The sequence below is a fragment of the Chlamydotis macqueenii genome, chromosome 16 (assembly GCF_036417535.1).
Source record: "Chlamydotis macqueenii isolate bChlMac1 chromosome 16, bChlMac1.mat, whole genome shotgun sequence".
Lineage (NCBI taxonomy): Eukaryota > Metazoa > Chordata > Aves > Otidiformes > Otididae > Chlamydotis > Chlamydotis macqueenii.
The window spans coordinates 9,593,259-9,612,643 of record NC_141571.1 but is presented as its reverse complement, the minus strand read 5'-3'; the positions used below and the strand labels follow the sequence as shown (position 1 = coordinate 9,612,643).

Sequence of the window (19,385 nt, the reverse complement as noted above, 5' to 3'; positions counted from 1 at the left end):
TTTCTAAATGCATTCAAACACAAGAAATTAAAACAAGCACCACTGAATCAATAAAACTATGAAATCCCGACATGCGTGTCCTATTTTTTTTTGTACATGAAACAACTGGTTTCATGAACCAGGAGGATTTACAAGAAGTCCTCCCATGCGGCCTGAAATTCCTGCTTTGTTTCTCCCAGCCCACTTGTGTCATATTCGCTATCTGCTGAGCTCATCTACTGACGCAATGTCAGTGACTTCCCTGGAACTGTGCTGAACAACGGGCTTGCTCTGTTTAAAGCTGGGAGTTATCCTGAAATAAAGCTTGAGCTTGTAGCAATCAAGAACTTGCTGAGCAATACGGCAGGGTCAGAAAGTTTAACTGAAGTGCTGAGGTGATTATTTCAGAAAGCGAAAGGGGCAGCGCAGGAGCTGGCAGAGGTCATATCTGATATGTCAGTGGGAGCTCATCTCTGGTGGTAGCAATAAAATTATGTAATATCCTTTATACTTCACAGCCACTCACTGAAATTAATGTTTCCTTGCATAGCTTAAAGCTTTTACCTCTTCAGTGTACTAAAGGTCGGGCTATCCATGCTTATGTTTTCACTTGACAGAAGTTTAGCAAATAATACTTTTCCAGGAAGCAAAATTGGCTCCAGCTGTCCTATTCCTGCAGTGACCTGAGGGCCCTCTCCTGCGCTGAAGAGGAACATTAACTGCAGACTGTGGCAGCTGTGGGAGCTCACAACTGGAGCGGTGCGTAGAGTTTTCCCAGATAACGCCCTGTGAGCAGGAAGCATCAAAACAAGGTGCTCAAGAGGCCAGTCAATATTGTTTTCTTGGGAGAAGTCCAAAGAGAAGAAAATAAGAGAAGGTTTGGAGATTTTCCTCAGCCCAAAGCCATGAGGGCAGCTGCTGGTGAAGCAGAGGTTTAAAATCCGCACCATGGTAGAAAGGCTGCTGACACTGCTGACACTGCTTCACCTTCATGGCAGTTGGCACCAGGTATTTGCCATGCCAAAACTTGACGGTGGGGCCCTGCCCTCTGCCTGAAAGCCAGCGCTTACCCCCAGGTCAGCCCACCCCATCACCCGCTGGTACCATCCTAACCTCACGCCTCACTCCTCCTCAGGACAGAAAAGCGTCATAGATGTGATCCGTATGGATCAAGCACCCTCTTAAAGATAATTACTTCTCTTACTGCTAATGCTGATGCAGGTTCATGCTGATTGTGACCAGACCAGTTTCTTACTAAAGTGAAGAATGAAATACATGGTCTACAATAAGCCTTTTTTTTTTTCCCTACTCTTTGTTTTTAGTGAGCCAAGCCCCTCGCATTTTATATTTCAGGCTTGGGAAGAGGAAGGGTGATAGACTGATGGGGGGGTGGGGGAGTACAACCAGCAGGCATCAAAGTCAGGACAGCTGGCAGAAGCTGTGACACAGCCCTTGCAGAAGCTATATTAACGAAGTGAAATATTTAACATAGTATTGTTATAATCAGTGCATATTTGATGGAAACATAAAATGCTCATACAGGAGAGTGATTGTGGTTCAAATGCCTGTCCCACCCACTAAGGCACGATGTATACAATAAGTCTCTGTTTCAATCCTGACACAGCAACCTTTTCTAGAAGCTCCCACATGAAGAAATAGCTGGTATATATTTTGCAATTCTCTCATTTTTTAAAAAAATAGTGAGAGCAGAAACCTGTTTTTTGTGATGGGGAAGGAAAGACCATAACAGATTACCAGCTCTTCCTACATCAACACTGTGAACCACAGTCAGTGTCTGGAGAAACTAGAGGTTGCAAGACACAGTTTGAAAAATCATGTTCAGGCTCTCTCTGGTAAGCAGCACGAGCAAATGTTTCTCATTTAGCACAGCGTTTCAGCCGAAGTGCATGAGCCAAACTCTGCTTTCACATTAGCGTGAATCTGGAGGGATTCCGCTGGGTTTGCGGAGTTATTTCAGAGCGCAGCAGCTCGTGGTCGCTGCCGAGAGCTACGGGGAGCATGGTAATAATTACTGATGATTCTGCTTCCCCAGAGCTCCCCGCGCTGAAGCAATTATTCTCTCCTTTTCATTACCCATTCAGACCACATTGGCTAAATACAAGACAGATTCAACAATTAACATGGACTCCGTAAGAGGTAGTGGGGAAAACATACTTGCTGAAAACATAATTCTTCAGTAATCACTAGGAATTGCTAACTGTAAAGGAGCCAGATCCAATAAGGCTTAAAACACAAGCAGAACTTAAGCAGAAACAGTTTTTCCTGTAACTCTGAGTTTCATTTCAGTTTTGGAGGCATATGAGTTCAAATGTGCTTTTCTTTGTCTAGTTCAAAACAGCACCTGCTCTCGAAAGGATGGGGATGTTTGCATTGCTGGTGTGATGTTGACTCCTCCTCTGCACCATCTTTCAAGCCCACATCTGTCCAAAGGATCATGGATTTCATTCCAGGGATCGAGTGTCCAGGAATGTCAGCATCTTATTTTGGGGTACATCAGCTGTTGAAGCCCTGAGTCTGTAACAACATTAATCATTGTGCTGCCTCTGAATTTCTGGAAACCTACTCTATGGTGGGTCAGTGAAGTGATATATTGATCTGATAAATCCGACTCTCAGAGATCTCAGTTGAAGTTTCCTGGAAATGCAAGGTTCCGTCTGAAGAGCTGCTGTGTTTGCCATCTGCCATCTTTTCTGAAGTGTCAGATGGGACAGAGTCTTTCACTTCTGAAATGAATGTCTCAGAGTGCAAAAGCTCTCGCTGCTGGAACAGCCTTCCCTGACACATGGTATTAAATGATCCATTTGGCCAACTTTTTCACTGGGAAAATTCCCACTAGGATATTCAGATGATATTAAATGTGGTTTGGATGTTCTGATGAAGCTGAAACCACAGAACAGGGGAAAGGGAGATGTTTGTGTAGCTCCTGATGAATTTATTGAGTTTCCATGAGAAACAACTCTATGTCACCAACTCCATTTACTCTGGTGTCTGCTTCCTTTGAGGGCTGGCTGGAACCAAATCATCTACTTCACACTTGCAACCCTGCTGGATTCCTTGTACCTCAGGCTGTTTCTCTGACCAAAGAAGGCAGAAATGTACCCAATTTACCCTTTCACCAGTCTTCTTGGACAGGAATGAAACTGAACTCAATGAACTTGGAATTTTTCACTGTACACAAAGCATCTTTTATTTCACAACTCGTCCCTGTTTCTGGCTGTTACTCAGCCATCAGTGCAGGGCAAGCCCTGCAGACCTCAGAGGCCGGTGTGTCACCCCTCGGGCAGTCGGTCCAAACCTGCCTGGGTGCCGAGGGCAGGCGGGTCCGGCCTGTGGCTGGCCTGGCTCAGGGGTTTAGGTAGCCCACACAGCTCTCCCCACCCGGGATCTGGGGTAAATTGAGCTATGCAAGTGTTGTGCTGGTTTTCCCTCATCGAAAGAAGAAGGAAGTCCATGACTCACTTCATCCATCCTCTTGGGAGTGAAATGGGAAAGGCTGACTCAAAGTTTCATTTGTATTTTGTCTGAAACTGCCAGAATTTGACTAGAGTTATGCCTATTTTTTTTTCCTCAGCTCTTCTCCTGCAGTTTCCTTCTCTCAGCTCTCTCTAGTGTTGCTAAGGGTGTATTGCTGCTCATCCCTCCGGCTCTGCTAAATAAACCTTGACGGGAACAGCCGGATGGAAGTCCTCACCTTAAATTAACACACCACCCCCTTTCAAGACTACATACAGCAAAAGGGGATGCAAATATAGACCAATATTAGTCCGCTCTTCAATTGTCAATATTTGAATGGTGTTGGCTCTCATTCTGGCTAATCATATATAATTGTTGGGAGCTCTGTGCCATCAACGAAGAGGAAGTTTTATGCAGCTGTCAGATGCACAAGCTGAGAATTTCCTGCAGCGGAGAAAGATTTATTTGGTGATAGTTTCATTATAGATCTTAGATAGAAAAAAAAATCATTTTGTTCACTGAAAAATCATGAAAGAAAACGTTCAGTTTCCTCTGCTTTGGAAAGGATTCTCGTCTATGGCCATCATCCTCTGTCCACTGCCACCCAGCTAAATAATTCCTGAGCACAAAGTAAAATAAAACTCACGGTGTGCACCTCTGGTCTGTCCTTCATCAACACATGGGATGTCTTTGAAATGGCTGTAAAACAATAATAAAACTGAGCTGAAATGTGCCTCAAAGAACGGACGGATAATTGTCCATTAGGATCGCATAACTGGGAAAAATTAAATTGGTATAAACCTCACTCTGATCTCTCTAATTTAATAAGGTTACACCAGTGTAATCAAGAAGAGTATCTCGGCAACTGCACATCAAATTAGCTCTCAGTATAATTGCACTGATGTTGGAGGAGGCACAGCAGAAAGACATTTCCTCTGATATTTGCTGTGGTTATTTCTGCTGTTGGAAGTGCTGCCAAACCAGGTCAGAGAAGGATGAGCTCTGAGGAGGAGGGGAGGGAGGAACGGCTTTGATCACCACACGAATAGCCTTGATACTGCAGAAAGACACACGGGGACACAGAGAGTATTCACATCTCCTGGTCGCAGGTATCCAACTCCATTGCCAAAATTCAGGGATCAGACTTGAGAGAGACAGGCACTGGGACGGATGTCACAACCACCTCCTGATTTGTCCAGGTGAACACAGATTCACATCGCAGCCTATGTAGCATCCAAAGGAGATTTGTCCCCTCGCTTAAGCACTTATGTTAATGCCCCAAGCTAGGCAGTGACCTTTTCTTTCAAAAGTATCTAAATTATTGCTGCTCAGTTCAAGTCATGAAGGGGAAAAAATGCCTGGATGAATACTGGCAAACACAATTCTGTGGAAAATAAAGTGTACAAACATCCTTCAGTAATACTACCATCTGTTTGGGCTCATTTCTAAGAATAGCCTTTTTTGAGGAAAAGGTATTTTTATTTTTATATTCACAGCACATGCCATAAGGTGAAGTATATGATAGTCCAAATTATTTTTTATGATGCATTTTAAGTTTTTAAGACTGAATTTGATGACTTTTTAAAAGCAAGTAGCTCCACAGAAAGCAAAATATGGTGCAAAGATGTACTGAATCTTGAAGACATTTTCTTAAAGAAATGAAGTATTTCTGGGATGGAATATTTATGTTTTGCATTTCAAAATTATTTCATTATAATAATTAAACCCAAGGAGAAAGATCAAAAAAATACAAAAAACAATGAATGAAAACTAGTCCAGAGTCACTGAATGGGTGACTGGTTTCACAGTCGGGTCGGTGTGTTGTGCCTTAGCCCACAGATAAGTTTTGTTGCCACCACCCCATGTGCCATCCAGAGAATATTCCCAAAATCAAATTCTTTCTTTGGACAGGATTATGAGACTGAACTTGTGCGGTATCATCCGAGCTTGTAAGCAAAGATTTGCAATATCTAAGGTGAGAAAGTAAGGAAAAAATTATAAAGCTGCTTGACCTCATGCTTGAAGACCTGAGGGAGTCAGAACACCCACTCATCCTCCCATGTACTTCTGAGGTGGTGGACGTAATGAGAAGCTCTATTTTCATGCTTACAGTTTTTTTCATCATCCTCTGAAGCATCTCACACCATTCACAGCCAGCACATCACCCTTGTTACAGATCTATTTATTTATCATGGCTAATAACAGAATTATATTTAAAACCGTAAAGCAACACAGAAATAAAAGTGCCACCTGAATGATATGAGCAAGTATATAGGGACAAAGATTGCAGGGATTGCAATTGTATTCCAATTTATTTGAATCTTGAGACACATACTGTGCAGACAACACACTACTTGAAACAAGCTGATTAATATATTTGAACATTTGAAGCTGGCAGTCAAGTGATCTGTGTACACCAGGCTTGGATGAAAGGCAGCCTAAAGAGAGCTTCTGGGAACCCCCGGCCTCGGGATATTTCATTAATAATTAAGGAGAAGCTGACACTGTGCTTTTAGTCTCCTCACCTCACGACAGCGTTAACAGCTGTGCTGGGGAGGAGCCCTGCGGCAGGGGCTCCAGCCGGTCCCCAAACTGGTTTATGGCATTGCCCTGTGTAAGCCTTTCACAAGTCTTTGCTGTCGCTTCCTCAAACTATAAAATAAGGAATTTTTTTTTTTTGGTATTACGACAGTCTGTGAGAACTCCAGTTCCTGAAACCAAGTTTTATAGGCTGAGGTGGTGTGAAAACTCAGAACAAAAAGCCTTTCCCTGCTCCAGACACCCCCAGTCTGAGCGTGGGCTCAGTGACTCACGTAAGGGAGCAGTAAACGGTGACAAAAGTTTCAAAATACAAACACTTAGTCAGTTTACACATTATGGAATATTAAGATGCACTTTGACTACAGCACATAGTCATGTCATAAAATATACTCTGTTTTTTTCTGCCATTGTGAGAAAAATCTGTATTTGGAAGAGGTTTTTAGGTGTTCAGCACAACGTTGCAATTTCCACCAACAAAGGGTCTGTGCTGGGCTGCCCCAAACCCAGAAGGTCAAGTACGCATTTAATCAGGTTTGGGTGGCCAGAGCGCCCAAGAACAGAAAATATTTCAAGCAGGGCTGGGAAGGTGGACTACTCCACCCTTCTGTGTGTTTGCGCCCAGTGTTTGTCAGCACTCCTCGGGCTGATTACGGGAGGCAGGGGCTGGGGCAGAGCCGCCGGGGCTGGGCGAGCAGCACCTCGCCGGGACCAGCTCCGGCTCCAGGGACACCGGGCACCCCGGCCACCCTCCCCAGGTAACTCCTGCTGCTGCTGTTGGTTTGGCTTTTCTTGGGTTTTGCTTTTGCTCTTCCTCTGCTGCCACTTCTGTCCCATGCTTAGGTAGAGTCCTGCACGTGCTAAATGATGTTAGGAGCTCCTGCAAGCGCTTGGCTTACTTTGTTTGGGCTCTGAAGTGCCCGGCATAAATTTTGCCTTTTGGTGCACTGGCTTTTTCTGCAAAAGGACACAAGAATAAAAAGATCAGCTTTCTGACCAGCTAGGTTGGGATTGTTCGCCTTCGTGCCATTGTTGAACTGTTCCCTCCCTGAAAGCCCAGGGTGTGAATGTTTGAGCTATTTTGCTTCTCCCGTTTGGTTACAATGCAGAGTGGCTGAAAGAATTGTACTAAAACCTGGCCCTGGAGCCTTAAGGACTGTAATTCTGCATGTCCTGGATGCACGGCCAGCTGCCAGGTCGCTATTCAAATTGTTCTTGGGTGTTTCTTGTTTGCCCTGGGTGAGTCATCTCAACCCTTCCTTCTCCTGCCCCTTCACTGCTGTCTGTCATGTGTCCATTCCTCCTCCTTAGCCACTGACAGTGCTCAGATGCGTTTGTCCCCTGGTTTCTTCATATCCAACACGTGTCTGAGTTGAGAGCTGCACTGAAGGAAGGTAAGGAGACTTTCTAAACCCCTATCCTATTATGAGCCCTTCCCTGGCTCCACGTCAAGCACAGCAGGAGCTTCTGCCTTTCTAGCTGGACACCAATCGACATGTCCCCATGCTCAGCTCTTTTCCAAGAGGCAGGATAAGGGACAGGGATGTACTAAAAAGGATCTAGTCTTTGCCCTGCGGCCACAAGGCAGGCACGTTTTGCCTGAATTAATGCGTGCTAGGTCCTTCCTCCACCTCTGGAATACACATGAGTTTACTTAAGTCTCTCCCCACCACCTGCAGAGTGGCCATATCTATAATGAAACAAGATGCAAAGAAAACTAAGTAAGGTTGGTTATTTTCTCTGATATTTAAGTACAACATATGGCAAGTTTTAGTGAGGAATTAATTGTGTACTTTTTTATTAATAGGCACTGTGACACAGGTGATTGCAATATTCTAGGTTCTAGGTTGGCCAATACATTAGAAAGGTCAGGCTTATCTGGCTTTAGCCAGAGTACGCAGTAGATCACGGATTTTGTTGTAATTTTCTTTCATAGTTTTCAAAGCTTTTGCCACTCTGCCAAGACCAAAACAATGATTTTTGAGAATGAGAGAAAAAGGAGGATTTTACCAAGCCTGGATCTCATGCTTGGAGCACACTACAGTTCATACAATGTTAAAAAAATATATTAAAAAATACAATTTTCTTTTGGATTATTCTCTGCATTGCAATAGAAACAGTGAAGCATAATTTGGGAAAGGAACTGTTTCGGAGCCGTGTCTGATCTGGAGGCTGGTAGTTCATGTTCCTTTCTAAACCAGTCAGGCTGCATTCCAGCTGGTCTGAATGAGCCCCCTGCGAGGATAATATCCTTGAAACTTAATCAAAAAATCTGTGTCTAGAAAGGAAGCCTAAGGATGGGAATGAGCTTACTCCAGTTTCTCTCGACTTAATCTTATTTTGAAAAAAGTATTCTTGCATCAGGATCATCTCTTTTCCCCTCTCGACCCTCTAAAATTGTCTTGTCTCTGTAAAAGTTCAAACCTCCTTTCACAAAATAGACATCTTGACACCTCCCAGGTTTGGTGGAGGTTTGCTCCATGCTCACAGCTTACTGCAGAGCCCGGCTCTGTGCTTTTCAGACATAGAACAAAGGGCACAAATAGGTCCTGCCTGGTGGTTGTACCACTAATAGATAACCATGATTAATAACCGAAAGAATGAAACCACCCAATGGAGAGACCAAGCCAGCATCACAAGAGACAGCGTAGGGTTCACAGCTGGACCAAGGTCCTCAGTCATTTCTGTGTCTGATTCTGCCCACCAGGAACAGGTGCGTGGCCAGATCCTGACTGCTCCCCAATACTTGCTTTTTTCAGGCAAGTCATGCACACTGGGAGCCTTCAGCATCTTTTGAAAACCCATTTGCTTGTGTGAGGACTTTATCTTTGGGCAGTGCACGTTCAAAGTGATGGTCTTCACAAACTCATTGGTGAAAAAAGGCACCAAATAAGAGCCTCGCAGGAACCCCTTATTTTTCTTAAAACTTTCTCGGCTCCACATTTCATAATTTTAGCTTGAAGAGAAGGTGTTTCAAACGAGACAAAACTTGATGTGTTAGTATAAACTAGAATCCTGAGCACTTTAGGGAAAACTTGACCGTTTCATGTTAATGACTGAGCTGGAGCAGAGCTCATTTATGTAAATCTAGAGGCACATATGGGCGCAGTCAGATGCAATTGCCTCTGCAGCAGCAATTCCTGGATGCAAAGGCAGAAGTGAATAGCTGTGACACTACTTGCTTGACAACTTGAAATTCTGCCAATTTGATACCATTTTGCATTTTCTGCTGATACTCAGTTTTGTCTATAGGTGGCAGTGACCTTTCATTTTTTCTGCAAAATAGGGCAGAAGCAAGCATGTATCTGTATCTTCCTAATTTTACTAAAGGATCTGGGCCAGGACTGTGAGGCTGTGCCATGGATTGAGCTCTGCACCCAGAGGAACGGCCGCAGACTTGTCACTGCTCTTCAGTAGCCACTTTGCCCCAGAGCACACCAAATGTGCGGTTGTAATACCGCTCATACAATGCAAAATCCAATGCAATACAATAATCAATTACTGTTGCAAGGATGGAAGACGTCTGAAGACATATTACATATGTACATGGTGGAGAATTGTGTTCGGTGTTTTGGGATCATATTCTGAGAGGGTTAGGTAGCAAGCTTGGCCCATTTTTGGCAAAAATAGCCTCCAAGTCTTATCTCTTATGAAAGAGAGGGTTCTGGTGAGTGAAAATATTTTAAAATTCCACATGACCACTGTGTGTGTTTTATTTCAGTGAGAATTATAAACTTGATTGTAGAAGATGAGTAATCTCTCCTAGACCAAAATACGCCAGGGATCAGAGCCGGCGATCTCTGCTCTGTATCTGTTAAAGATAACTTACTTGGCATGAGCAGAGCTGCATCAACAGGAAAAAAGAATTGAGGATCAACCTACAAACCATTGTAAAAAAAAAAAAAAGCATTAGCTTCTCTCCCTCCCCGCAGATATGTACTGATTTTACAGCATATGTGAAAAAGGAAGCACACAACCTGCAAATATTCCATCCTCTGCTTAAGTTGTCTCCTGGCATAAACCAGGTGGCCTGGTGAATGGAAAACAAAAGTAAACCCTCCAGATTCAACCAGATACTAAATTTACCATCAAGACTAAGCAGCAGGATTTGAATCTTGTTTTCTCCTCTTCCGATAGGATAATAGTTAAAGTTGCTAGGAAACAGAATTACATAGCAAGGACAAGAGGCCATTGTACATCCGTGGAGAAACGTTGGTTGTTTTCCACCATAAATCAGAAGTTCTGATTTATAGTGGAAATATCAGCTGAGAAGATAAAATCCCTGTGAAATAACTCTGCACTCTGAAATCAAGGCTCATTCCTACAGCCACTGTTTATGCAGCAGTTCTCAGCAGCGCACGACTGCAGTTCATGTTTCAACATCGGTGGAGGCCGTTCGGTGTCCAGCACAGCACTGGGCCCTTAGCAGAGAACAATAACCATCCCTGGAGAGAGGCCCGGCTTGGATTTCGCGCCAGCTAGGATGCAGCATAAAATAGAAACCAGATCTGGACAATTCCTGTAAAGCAAAGGTTTGTAGATTGGGGTTAGCAAAAAACCACAACAGCTTGAGCTCTGTAAACAGTAACTGGAAGCAGGCACTTGGGGCTGTGGGCTGAAAGGAGAGCTGCCCCCACCTCTTGCATTCAAATTCTAGTGCACATGATTTAGCAAAACTACTCTTTTCTTTATTTTCTCCAATAGCTAAGGGTTGTTTAATTAAAACACTACGGAAGTTGCTGTCATCCATACCTCACTGATTCATAGAGGCGTAAACCAGAGCAGTAATAAAACAGAAGGGCCCTTGGTACCCGTGCCGCCGTGCAGGACATCCAACAGGATGAGCGCTGGGGCTGGGGCTGGCTGCACCTCCCCACCCTCCTCTCTTTGGAGACCTTCCTCTTTCAAGGTGTGGCTCCAAATAGTCTCTACTTAGTGTTTATTTGTGTAGCTTTAAGAGTATATATACATTTATATATCCTGAGCCAAAGTCAATAGGAAGCTTCCTCTTGACTTCAGTCTGGTTTGCCCTTCAGCCATGTTGCAGGGAGCATGTTTGGCCCCCAAGAATTTACAGTCATAAAGCATAGTGAGTTCAGAGGGTACATAAATGTATTTTAAATTCAGGGGAAAAGAAAAGAAAAAAAATTAAACAAAATAAAACCCCCAAGCTTTAAGTAAGGAGAAAAGAAAAGAAAAAAAAATAAACAAAATAAAACCCCCAAGTTTTATCTGTAGTTATACACAGGAAAGAGGCTAAAATTGAAACAAACACATTGCTCCTGAGAAAAAGTGTTTAAAGAAATCAGAACAGTTTCACTGACTGTTAAATTATCTGATGTACCAACAGTAATTCAGTAGATAAGATTATGCCTGGATCAAAGTAGGTATGAACATTAGAAAGCCATTTTAAGCTGTCCAGCTTGGGTACCAGTAGTGCTGCACCTGCGGGAACACAAGATGCTCCCAAACGCATCCAGGAGCACAGGTGAACGCCGTGGTGGCTGGTTCGTGGTGTCTCCGACTTGCTGCAGCCACAATCCTGGCAGCGCTTGGACCAGCCATGGAAAGGCAGCTCAGTTACACCTGTGAGCTGTAGTTGAAGCTGTCTGCAGGCCAAATACCTGCACAGCGACAGGAGAGAATTTTCCCCAGGGGATTTGTTGCATGTAACTTCAGGACATGCATGTTCAGAGTTTACATGCATGATTTATTTACAAGCTGCCCCTTTTCTCTCTTCTTTTTTTTTTTTTTAAATTAAAACCAAACAAAAATATGAACCCTCACCAAGCTGCTGTCATTTATTCATATATTCTGGTCTTTTTCGCTTTATTCTGCTCTAACTCCATGTTACAATCTACTGAGCCCTGATAAATGATGCAGGTGTGATTGTATCCAGTTCTCCTCAACAAACAAGAAAAGTTTGTTAGCTTGTACCATTTTTAGGGAGCAGCTGTGAGCCCCTGTGCATACCTGGGTTTGAGTAAGCCCGGCTGGTGCAGGCTGATGACCAGAGCAGGTGCCTTTGGGAAAGCAGGTGGTGATAATAGGAATTTAAACAGCCTGTTGAAGTCTGTCACCATTGGCTGTCTCTTGATTTGAATTAGGCAGCAAATGTGTATTAATGAGAAAGAAAGGGTTATTTGGTTTTTTTTCCCCACTCCTCTATCTTACAGGAGCCATGGGGAATACAGTGAGTGTCCCGGAGGAGGCTGAAGAAGACAACACATGCACAGGGAAGAGCTATCAGGTAACCCAGAGCTGCCCACTCTCGCCTTCCCTGGCTATTGCACATTGCTGCCACTACTTTCCAAATCCCATTATGTACCCGCTTCTAAGAACTGTATTATTTGCTATTTCAGCCTCTATCTGAACCTCCTGATAATATTAAAAATGGATCTGTGGCATTTGTTCGGACTCATTCTCCTGCAGTAAATGGTGAAGGTATGTCCTGGGGAAGGGTGGCATGTTTGCACTTCTTTTGCCTCCAGATAGGCAGAGAGAGGTTTTTGCTGAAACAACAGTAAATGTTGTTATGTGGTCTCAAATTAAAAGATGAACCCGTGTTTCAGCTCTTATTTGTGAATCAGTATATGTGGTTTTTCAGAAGCCTGAAAACTTAAAGATAACAAAGAGAAAAATGGGAAAAATACTGCCAAAGTCCTCTGGAAGCTGTTTGTTTAATTGTTCTAAGAATTTGGTTTTGCATCTTGTCCACAAAATGTGCTTTAGTAGACTGAAGCTTTTGGTTAGCGTGAAGTGTTATAGTGCAGGACTGGGTTGGCACTGGTCCCTCTCAGGATGCTGCACAAACTTCAGGGTGTCCTGTGATAAGCTGCTTCTGCTTGGGCACTGGTGGAAATAGTGCCTCTCACAAGCCTTGGAGGAACAATTGCTGCCCAGAGCACAAATTTGGGCTCTTGAAAAGAGTATAATGCAGGAACAGCACTGATGCAAGGATCTCACCTCTTAGTGAGGTTCTGCATTTGAGGGGACACAATGAAATGTTGTTTTGCAGAATGGAATGGGAGAGCAGTTCATGCGTTGGAAGGAGAGCAAGTTGTCTTTAAATAACGTCATGGCATCTCTGCTGCTAGCAGAGTGTTACCAGGTGATAATGTTGTGCTCAAGTGCCAGACTGAAATACCCACTGGTGTGGAAAGTGAGAGTCTGGAGGGGATGTAGGAGACTGTTAAAAAAATAAAAAAATAAAAAAATAAAAATTAAAAAAAAAACAACAACAAGGGGACTTAATGTATTGAAAACGTATGCAGGCTAGAAACTAAATTTGTTGAGCTTTAAACTATCCCCCAACTACTGTGCAGGAGTAACCTTGTGAGGCAAATGTTTGTGCTGTTGCCAGGCTGCTTTGCTTTGCCAAACCCGTTCTCTGGTCACAGGGAGCACAACTCTGGGACTATACAGAACATGGGCTGTTGTATGGAGAGCTGCTCTGATTTTCTCTTTATATAAGAAATCAACAATGTGCTCTCAACTTAAGGGTCCAAATTGCCTAATAATGTTGCCTAAAGATAAGCTGGTTTCAAAAAATGAAATAACTTTAAAAATAAAATAAAATCTATATCGTGGCTATGTGTTCTCATCCATGAGACTGTAAAGTCTTAGAAACCATCTCTGCACATTTCTTTATAAAACCAGATTTCTGATCCTTTCAGTAGCAATTTTAACAAATGACATGATAGAAATGTGAACGCCTTTTGGTTCATTTAAACATTTCCATCTCGTTTGCTGATTTCTGGTCCTATGTACATTGCTTTGACTTCAATGGTACCCAAAATTATTTGTTAACAATGAAATAAGTATAGCGATATTTTTTCTGTCCTGTTTGTTGTTTAGACAAAGTGATTGGCTGGGAAAAGTACTGTAACGTGGTAGGCATTATACCTGCAGTGATGTTTTTGTAACATGATTGCCTCCGGACCTGAGGTTTTGCAGTGAAATTCCACTTCTGATCCTGAGCTGGGGCCTTTCACGTAGAGAAATCTACATTGCTCTCGTTTTAGAGGTAGCAGACCTTCTTGAAGAGAGCAGAGCACGTCTAATCTGCAGCAAGATCTTAGTAAACAGAATTTAACTGGCAACTGCCTGCGTTTGAGTTCTAGAGGATTTAGGTTATATTACAGTAATTTATAGAGTTAGATAAGTGACAACAGGGAATGCAGCATGGCTGACAACATTATTACCAAGAGGTCAGTCCTATTTACTGGAATTTATTCAAACTGCGTCACAAGGCTGATGTTGCAGCCCTGACCACCTCTCTCCTGTTAGAGGAAGTATTGGATATTACTCAACTACTGCCAGGGCAAGAGGAGCGTGCTGGCAGGGAACGATGGCTTGTTTCTCTATACACTAAAGGAATAAAATAAACTGTGGGTGTTAGTGTAGCAGTTGAGTAGTTGGTGGGGGTATGGGAGATCACTACTCAGTAAGTGCACCCCATTTCTGACCCATTTGGGTGGTGGTTTTCCAGTGATTGCCCCGGGGGAAGGCTGGACCCTGAGCTCCCCATGGAAAGGTGCCTGCCAGCAGCTGAGCCCACTTCAGTGTTGACATCTTGAAAATCTGGTGTGAACTACGTGGCCTGAGCGTTACAAATTTGGTTCCAAATAGTTTTTAAGTTACCTCCACATACCCATGGGCAATTGCTCTCATCCACAGATGTCTCTCTCCTCACCTTTCAGCACCTCATTAATTTTTCCTTCCACCTCTTGTTGGCTTCAGACCCTTTCCAAGCAGCATTCAGTCAGCACTCGTTCGGAGCAGTGTTGCTTCAGTCCACATCTCCGCAGATCTAGCTGTGTTAATGTTATCAGTGTTTTCCTTGCGTTGGACTTCTCTCTGTTTGCAGAATACAATAAAAATCAACGTTTCTCTGCAAGGAAAGAAAATATTCTTTCCTTTTATTAAGAGAACCCTCTCAGCCTGTTACATCCAGTCAAAAAATCTAAGCTTGGACAAAAATAATCAAAGACTGGCATGAAAATATGCAGATGGTACTGATTACAGTTCAGAATCTCTGTTCCACGGCTGATTTCCTAATGCCATCTAGCTACAATATGTCAGTTCAAACGGTTGCCTACTAGAAAATAGAAGCTGTGTGTTTCTGCTTGTGTAAACCAGCGGAGTTCTGGGAAGTAAATAAAAGCCAGATGATTTACACTGCACTGTCAGAAGACCTAGAAAATAAGTGTATGTTTTACTCTTAATATATAAAATGAAGCATATGGCATTCTTTTTCTTAAATGGATTACTTAATTAATGTAATAACTAAATCAGTTTAAGTAGCAAGTTGAAAAATTGGACTGTCCTGTGTTGATATTACTCACATTCTAACTTTATTTATGTTTTAAAAGAGGTTAAAATCATTAACTATTTAGATACCACTGAAATGTCACTGGCTTATGTAATGAAGGTATCAGGGAAATCAAAGTGCAAGTGGTGTTATTCCTATAGAAAATGTAGTTGATAGTATTTCTGAAGTTAAATAATGCAAGAAGTAGTACTGTAATCTATTTTACGGTCATAAAGTGATCACTTCTGGAGATGACAAAAGAGCTGCAAAAAAAGGCAAGTGAAGTATGAGGGTTTTATTAACTGTGTTAGATGTGTATTTGTGGTCTTTGTCTTGTTAGTTTGCATTTCTGTGATTGCCAGCAATCTGACCATGTGCTGTGCATTAAATGGTATCGTTGATAAATGAGTCTATGAAATCTATATCTGCTAATACAATGAAAAAAAAAGAATCCAGAGAGTTAACTTAATATGACCAGAGGAAGTAATGTTATTTGGAAGAGCCCCCTCACCATCTGCTTCACATCTGGGTGAGCAGATTGGTGACTGGTTCCCTACATTTGCTGCTTCTGCTCAAACAGGCTGACAGATGTGTGGGCTTAGGGATTCTTTCCATGACTTGCCTTTCCTGCTGCTATTGATTATCAGGGCTGCAGACACTGCACAGGGTGCTAGCATCCACCTTCTCCTCCTGGAATGCCATTTATATAGCAGTGGTGCCCTTACTGCTACTTAATGACGCGTTGCTTTGCGAGCAAGAGGACAGCAAATGTGATCCTGACTTTTCCTAAAGTTTTGTGCTGGCTTTTTTGAACTTTAAGTAATACAAGTACCTGCTGGACAACAGGTAAAAGGAAGAAGGCCAGAACTAAAAGCTGTGTATCTCAGATTTGCACTACATAGGGCAGAAATGTATCAGGAGCACAAAATGGGAAAAAAAAATGTTTCTATTTGGGTGGCAATTACATGCAGATTGAAACAATGACACACTCAAGAAGAAAGATTACATAAGGAAGAAAGGTTCAGTTAAGATACAACTCCTTTGTTCCAGAGGATAAATCTGATTCAGTAAATTCTGCTACTAGCCAGTATCTAACAGAAATGGGTGCATTGCAATAACTCTGTGTGCTTGTAAGGAGCAGGGACATCTCCAACCAGATCAGGTTGCTCAGAGCACTGTCCAACCTGGCCTTGAGTGTTTCCAGGGATGGGGCATCCACCACCTCCCTGGGCAACATGTGCCAGTGTGCCACCACCTTTAGTGTAAAAAATTTTTTTATGTCCAGTCTGAATCTGCCTCCCTCTATTTAAAAACCATTACATCTTGTTCTATCGCAACAGACTCTGCTAAAGAGTTTCTTCCCATCTTTCTCATAAGCTACCTTTAGGCACTGGAAGGCTGCTACATGGTCTCCCTGGAGCCTTCTCTTCTCCAGGCTGAACAGCCTTGCCTCTCTCAGCCTGTCCTCATAGGAGAGGTGTTCCAGCCCTCTGATCATCTTCGTGGCCTTCTCTGGACCCACTCCAACAGGTCCATGTCCTTCTGATGTTGGGGGCTCCAGAGCTGGATGCAGTACACCTACCGTAGCATTATGATACCAACTCAGTTCTAAATAATGGAAGGAAAAATTAACCTACACAATAGCTCTAAAAATATATCAGAAATGTAAATTGGCAAATTTACTTTGTTGCTAGGTGTTCAGATTTTTAAGCCTGGTATTTGCTGCAGTAATTCATTCAGGGCTATTATAATGCATTGTGCTGGCCTACACTGATGGACATTTTAGTGCCAAATGTTGCCTTGTAGCTCTTCATGGTTCCTTCATGGCCATTAAAATCTATTGTCTCCACAATTATCTGAACTCCAGGGAACAAGACAATGCTGTGGTACTATAATTATATTGCTAAGCAAAATATTTGTTTAACTGGCTTGTATTCAAAATAGTCAAAGATACTAAAACTGTGTTTGTAGCTAATGGCTTGCTTGGTTCATTTTCAAAAAATAGTGACTTTTTTTCTATTGTCAAAAGCAACAACATCAGAAAACATTTCCTCCTAGAATTTATTTTATGGCTTGTTCACATGCTAGTGACCTGCAGGAGGAGATGTCTGTGCTGAAGACCTTGCCAATTCAAGTTGTTCCTCATTCAACAGCTGAGCATTACCTGCACTATGACTGGGTCCTTAGGATAAATGGCAGGAGGTGAGAAGCTGCTAATGCAAGACATCACAGGACCTTATTTTATATGTTCCCTGTTGGTATTAGCCATGAGGGTCCATATAACTGCTGAAACGAGACTAGCGATCAAAGGCTAAGGAAAAAGAGTGCATTTTAAGGAAGTATCTGAAGGATTTACCTTGGGCAAATTGAGCATCAGAAATAGATGCCTACCTAATACATGGCTTAGGCTGCTGCCAGGAATAAAAAGAGCAAACTAAGCTTCAGAGAAAATCGAGTTATAGTAGAGGGGAAAGGCAATCTGGAAGTGCTGGACAGAATTTCTTCTGGTCCCACTTGAGGGAGTTTGGCTGCCATCTGTTATGTGCACCAGGCTGGAGTCTGGTTGTATTCCAACAGATTAGCAAAAGCAAATCAGCTGACAAAAAGCTTGCGCAGCCTTTTCATTTATGTCAGACTGGCAGCTCTGAACTTCCTTTTGTATTAGTTGCAGCCTCAGGATTCCTGTGTGCATCTGTAGTTCCCTCAGGTCGAGTGCTGCATCCTAGTCCCAAACACATGAAATAGGTGCTTCGCTGCAGACACCCTACACTTTCTGAGCTCTGCCGCCTGCCCATGGGGTTTTGGGTACAATAGATCTCATAACGAACAGAAATAATTCCATACCTATATTGTCAGTTTCGCAGCCTGCATGGTCAACTTAAAGCCTATGCTTGCCTTAAGGATTCATCCAGAATAATATTTTATTTGCTGGTTATGTCTAGTAAAACCAAAGTAGTTGCTTTTTAAAATTCAGTGATAATGCTGCAGACTTGGTCCCATTCTGTGTCAGCAAACAACGCTGCCCTTCAGCCTCAGCCTATGGAAGTGCTTAAAATGCTCAAGTCAAGGATACAAAAGGAAGGGGGAGAAAGTCTGTCAGCAATTACTTCTGAGCAGGGAAATTATAATGACACAACATTGCACTAACCATACTCTTCTCTGTACAGTTTTTCTTATAAGTCAAGGAAAATATGTTGGTCTAATCTAGCACATTTCAGAGAAAAAAAAAAATCCTTATTTTTTGTTTGTCTTTTTACAGAAGAGGGACATTGTGTAGCTATAGTATTGTCTTTTTAACATATCCTGATGAAGTGAAGGGAAAGGAAGGGCAAATCTTCTGTAGTGTGACTGTCTTTTGTTAAATACTTGACAGGAAAATGCCTGTGTAGAGGTGGTAGTATGAAATGCAATCTCACAGCAGTGCTGTAAACTGTATCTTGATTTTAATTTCAGAGCAGTTATTAATCCCATTCAGAGTGAGCAGCTTTGATCTACTTGCAGACCTGGCCTCAAATCTGGGAGATTTTCCTTATATTCCTAATTCTGTCTCTGAATTGTGGAATAATTCTTGAAAGAACTGCACTCCTGTATCTTTAAAAACAAAAATATCACACACTTTTCATCCAAATACTGCAATTTCAAAGCCTTTCTCCCTCAGTTTGGTGTGAGCATGGCATGGGTCAGAGTCTCCTGCTCAGCCCACCACAGCAGCATCTCCTCTCCAGTGGTGCGATCTGCTCTGCCTGCTGTCTGCCCAGGCTTTCCCTGAAACAGTTTGAACTGCTTTGACACGAGACATGCTGCAGAGCTCATGCTGGTGATGTTTTCCAGGTCTTTCATTCCTTCCATAATTAGAGATAAAAGGAGCCTGATAGGTTCATGAGCTACTTTTTGGTTGGATGGGTTTCTTAATGATGAGCTTATATTTCTATTTTTATACTAAAGACTGTTTTCCTGTTTCATTTTTATCTGTTACATAAAGCAGAAGTTCAGCATCTATTACAATTATTTTCCAATGGATATTGTTTCTGCTTTCTTTAGCTGGGGAAGGGTTTGCTTTTTGCTTCCTTCCCAAGTTTCC

The 19,385-nt window shown here is 42.6% G+C and overlaps 1 protein-coding gene across 1 annotated transcript in view; it reads left to right on the top strand.

The window, feature by feature from the left end:
• Positions 1-6,643: 6,643 nt before the first annotated feature.
• The window catches only part of BCAS1 (brain enriched myelin associated protein 1), a 55,090-nt gene continuing 42,348 nt past the window's right edge, over positions 6,644-19,385 (top strand). Inside the window, exons 1-3 of the mRNA XM_086761045.1 lie at positions 6,644-6,749; positions 12,168-12,241; positions 12,354-12,435. Coding sequence (XP_086617171.1) covers positions 12,173-12,241; positions 12,354-12,435 — 151 coding nt within the window. The 5' untranslated portion in view covers positions 6,644-6,749; positions 12,168-12,172. The remainder of the gene's footprint in view (positions 6,750-12,167; positions 12,242-12,353; positions 12,436-19,385) is intronic.